The sequence below is a fragment of the Scomber scombrus genome, chromosome 7 (genome assembly GCF_963691925.1).
Source record: "Scomber scombrus chromosome 7, fScoSco1.1, whole genome shotgun sequence".
Classification (NCBI taxonomy): domain Eukaryota; kingdom Metazoa; phylum Chordata; class Actinopteri; order Scombriformes; family Scombridae; genus Scomber; species Scomber scombrus.
Window position 1 is genome coordinate 33117344 of NC_084976.1, and position 5025 is coordinate 33122368.

At 53.1% G+C, this 5025-nt stretch overlaps 1 protein-coding gene across 1 annotated transcript in view; it reads right to left on the reverse strand.

The window, feature by feature from the left end:
* Positions 1-1630: 1630 nt before the first annotated feature.
* Positions 1631-5025, reverse strand: part of plin6 (perilipin 6) — a 4017-nt gene continuing 622 nt past the window's right edge. The window contains exons 4-8 of the mRNA XM_062423238.1: positions 4474-4732; positions 3758-4271; positions 3548-3725; positions 2630-2902; positions 1631-2545 (exon numbers count right to left, since the gene is read on the reverse strand). Of these exons, the coding sequence (XP_062279222.1) occupies positions 1631-2545; positions 2630-2902; positions 3548-3725; positions 3758-4271; positions 4474-4732 (2139 nt within the window). The remainder of the gene's footprint in view (positions 2546-2629; positions 2903-3547; positions 3726-3757; positions 4272-4473; positions 4733-5025) is intronic.

Below are 5025 nucleotides of genomic sequence, written 5' to 3' on the forward strand. Positions count from 1 at the left end.
ACCTGAGGTCACCTGAGGTCACCTGAGACACCTGAGGTCACCTGAGACACCTGAGGTCACCTGAGACACCTGAGGTCACCTGAGACACCTGAGGTCACCTGAGGTTACCTGAGACACCTGAGGTCACCTGAGGTCACCTGAGACACCTGAGGTCACCTGAGGTCACCTGAGACACCTGAGGTCACCTGAGACACCTGAGGTTACCTGAGACACCTGAGGTCACCTGAGGTCACCTGAGACACCTGAGGTCACCTGAGACACCTGAGGTCACCTGAGACACCTGAGGTTACCTGAGACACCTGAGGTTACCTGAGACACCTGAGGTCACCTGAGGTCACCTGAGGTCACCTGAGGTCACCTGAGACACCTGAGGTCACCTGAGACACCTGAGGTTACCTGAGACACCTGAGGTCACCTGAGGTCACCTGAGACACCTGAGGTCACCTGAGGTCACCTGAGACACCTGAGGTCACCTGAGACACCTGAGGTTACCTGAGACACCTGAGGTTACCTGAGACACCTGAGGTCACCTGAGGTCACCTGAGGTCACCTGAGGTCACCTGAGGTCACCTGAGACACCTGAGGTCACCTGAGACACCTGAGGTCACCTGAGGTTACCTGAGGACACCTGAGGACACCTGAGGTCATTTCATAAATTGAAATAAAAATCAAGCCTAAAGTTTATCAAATGTGTAAATGAGTAAAAAGTCACTTCTTATTCTTCAGCATCGGTAATCAATAAAAACTGAAAAAATTAATTTACATTCAATCATGTTCGGTCTTCCTTTTCACACCAGGTTCAATTAATAATACAGAAATGGATTATTTATGTATTTCTGCAGATGTTACATAATAATTAATAAATAATAATTAATAACCGCTGCAGGTACGGAGGACCAAAGACCACGAACTGGGAAATAACTACAATCAATCAATCAATCAATCAATTAACCAATCAATCAATCAATCAATCAATCAATCAATTAATCAATCCATTCTGTGTGATCTTTGATTTTTGTAAATCTGGGGATGAAAGAAAAAATAAATCTAGCAAATAAAAAACATGAAGAAAAAACTTTTCATAGATCATGATGCATCAGAGGAATATCAGCCAATCAGAAAGCAGGTGGATGTCCCTGCTCCTCTCTGCTCCCTTTGTGTGTGTGTGTGCATGTGTGTGTGTGCGTGTGTGTGTGTGTGTGTCGCTCTCATATCTAAAAATAAAATAAAATATGGAGAATCTGAAACAAACAGTGAAGCTTTATTTCAACACAGACAGTTAAACATCATTTATTTATTATATGAGAGAAAAGATAAACTGAGTGAACTGGGTTAATATAAGACTACAGTCAGGTCTCACTTTCACACCTGCTGGAAACCATCAGCTCTACATGCTGCACACAGCTCTGTTTTATTAATATTACAATAATAATAATAATGATAATTAATTTAATTAATAATAATTAAACAAGCCTCATTAAATATTCGTGATGTGACTAAAAGAACTTTCCAATCGTTCTGTTGCTGAACGTGAAAGCGCTCACTAACACCAGCTGAGGCAGTAATTGGCCGGGGGGAGGGGCCGGAGGCAGTGATTGGCCGGGGGGAGGGGCCGGAGGCAGCATGATGTTTAGCAGTCGGCGTTGGTCTCCGTGGCGTTGGTCTCCGTGGCGTTGGTCTCCGTGGTGTTGGTTGCCGTGGTGTTGGTCTCCATGGTGTTGGTCTCCATGGTGTTGGTCTCCATGGTGTTGGTCTCCATGGCGTTGGTCTCCATGGTGTTGGTCTCCGTGGTGTTGGTCTCCGTGGCGTTGGTCTCCGTGGCGTTGGTCTCCGTGGCGTTGGTCTCCATGGTGTTGGTCTCCATGGTGTTGGTCTCCGTGGTGTTGAGGGGCTCGTCGGGCGAGGGGGGGCTCAGGTATTCGAAGGCCTTCTGACTCTGAGAGATGAACTGTTTGAGCGGCGCCAGCAGCAGCTCGGTGGCTGACGGCCGGCGGAAGGCAGCGCCGGCGGAAGGGGGGGGCGGGGCTTCCCTGTCCGGGTTTTGCTTCAGGCTGGAGCGGCGGCGACCGTTGGGGGGGTTGGTCTCCATGGTGTTGGTCTCCGTGGCGTTGGTCTCCGTGGTGTTGGTTGCCGTGGCGTTGGTCTCCATGGTGTTGGTCTCTGTGGCGTTGGTCTCCGTGGTGTTGAGGGGCTCGTCGGGCGAGGGGGGGCTCAGGTATTCGAAGGCCTTCTGACTCTGAGAGATGAACTGTTTGAGCGGCGCCAGCAGCAGCTCGGTGGCTGACGGCCGGCGGAAGGCAGCGCCGGCGGAAGGGGGGGGCGGGGCTTCCCTGTCCGGGTCTTGCTTCAGGCTGGAGCGGCGGCGACCGTTGGGGGGGTTGGGGCTTTGGGACCCAAGGGTGGCGCGGGAGTACAGGCTCCTGCGACGGCGAGGACGGCCGTCCATCGCCTTCAGGAAGAGACTGCTAGACGAGCGGCGGCGGGAAGACTCACATAGGAAGTCCTCCTGGTTCAGGAAGTCCTCCACTTCCTGTTGAGACGGCTGCTGCAGCTGAGGACCAATCACATGATCACTGTCAGAGGATCAGTCACATGATCTGTGTCAGAGGATCGGTCACATGACCAAGACACTCACCATGTCGTAGAGCGGCGTGGTGTTCACCACCAGCTGCAGGAGGATCTTGGACAGTTCCTGCAGGTCTCGGAGGATCTGCTGGATCTGGACCGGCAGCTCTCGGACCTGCCGTACCGGCCGCAGCTCTGCCAGCATGAGTGCATGACCTTTGACCCTGCTCAGGGTCAGCTCCCTCTGGCTCTCTGCTCGGTACACCAGCGCCACCAGCAGGTTCTGCAGGTACTGAAGCAGCTCGCCCAGCAGCTCCAGAACCTGACCCAGACCCACCTGAGGGGACATCACTGCTGTCAATCACACACTGACCCGCCCCCTCACTGCTGTCAATCACACATAGACCCGCCCCCTCACTGCTGTCAATCACACACTGACCCGCCCCCTCACTGCTGTCAATCACACATAGACCCGCCCCCTCACTGCTGTCAATCACACACTGACCCGCCCCCTCACTGCTGTCAATCACACACTGACCCGCCCCCTCACTGCTGTCAATCACACATAGACCCGCCCCCTCACTGCTGTCAATCACACATAGACCCGCCCCCTCACTGCTGTCAATCACACATAGACCCGCCCCCTCACTGCTGTCAATCACACATAGACCCGCCCCTTCACTACTGTCAATCACACATAGACCCGCCCCCTCACTGCTGTCAATCACACATAGACCCGCACCCTCACTGCTGTCAATCACACATAGACCCGCCCCCTCACTGCTGTCAATCACACATAGACCCGCCCCCTCTTACAGGTGAACAGAAAGAGTTACATTTAAAATAATAAATATAAAATAATAAACCTAATAATACAGCATAAATTAATAAATTAATCAGACTGACAGCCGATGCTGCGTTCAAGTTACATCAGAATAATTGTAATTATGAGTTTATTTCCTGTAAAGCTCTCCTGGGTCACCTGGTCAGCTGCATCTCCCAGCGCGCTCACTGCGTCCTGCAGCTGCTGTCTGAGCTTCATCATGCGATGGTGCAGCTGCAGGCTGAGACCCAGCAGCAGGCTGCGGACTCTGGTCCACAGACCCGGCTCTTCATCCTCGTCCTCATCCTGGTACTCCTCGACCCTCATCTCCCACTCCCTTCCTGCACACACAGGTTCACTCTGTCACACCTCCGCATTCCCACCATTCCCAGCATCCCCAATGTTCCCATCATTCCCAGCATTCCCAGCATTCCCATCATTCCCAGCATCCCAAATGTTCCCAGCATTCCCATCATTCCCAGCATTCCCAGCATCCCCAATGTTCCCAGCATTCCCATAATTCCTAGCGTTCCCAGCAATCCCATCATTCCCACCATTCCCAGTGTTCCCATCATTCCCAGCATTCCCATCATTCCCAGCATTCCCAGAGTTCCCAGCATTCCCAGTGTTCCCAGCATTCCCAGAGTTCCCAGCATTCCCATCGTTCCCACCATTCCCAGCGTTCCCATCATTCCCATCGTCCCCAATGTTCCCAGCATTCCCATCTTCCCCAGCATTCCCATCATTCCCAGCGTTCCCATCATTCCCAGTGTTCCCAGCATTCCCAGCCTCCCCAGCGTTCCCAGCCTCCCCAACATTCCCAGCCTCCCCAGCGTTCCCAGCATTCCCAGCGTTTCCAGCCTTCCCAGCGATCCCAGCATTCCTATCATTCCCAGCATTCCCAGTGTTCCCAGCATTCCCAGCCTCCCCAACGTTCACAGCATTCCCAGCCTCCCCAGCATTCCCAGCCTACCCAGCGTTCCCAGCATTCCCAGTGTGAGTTAAGCAGCTGTCATTTAACAGTTGAGTAAAAAGCAGTTTGATCCAATCAGATCGTTGTAATGGACCCATGTGACCTCCGTTACCCAGAATGCCCCTGTACTCACGCAGTGGGAGTGGGAGGGGCATGTAGTGGGCGGTGGCGTCCTCCAGGCGGCTCAGCACGTCGTCCAATCCCAACGTGGCGGCTCGGCCCACCTCAGACTCCTGCAGCAGCCGAAGCCCCGCCCACGCCGCCTCTGACACGCGCTCCAGCTGATCCAGAGCGCCGTCGAGCCCGTCCACCACCCACAGCTGCACGTCGTCCAGCGTCATGGCAACGGCATCCTTCAGGTGACCCACCACCTGCAGGGAGACACCTGTCAGCTGAGCTCTTAAAGGGACAGTACGCCCACTCTGTTCTGATTGGTCAGCTTCAGGGAGCCTGCTGAGGGCCAGCCAATCAGAGCCGAGTCATTTCCTGCTTTACTGATTCAAATTAAAAGTAATGGGTGACTTTTATTGTGAAGACTCACCTGCTGATGACATCATCATTTCACACTGAGGTCACAATTAACATGAAAATCTTAAAACCATGAAATCATAAATGTGCCCCCCCATCACACACACCAGCAGCTCCAGGTGCATTGTGGGTAATG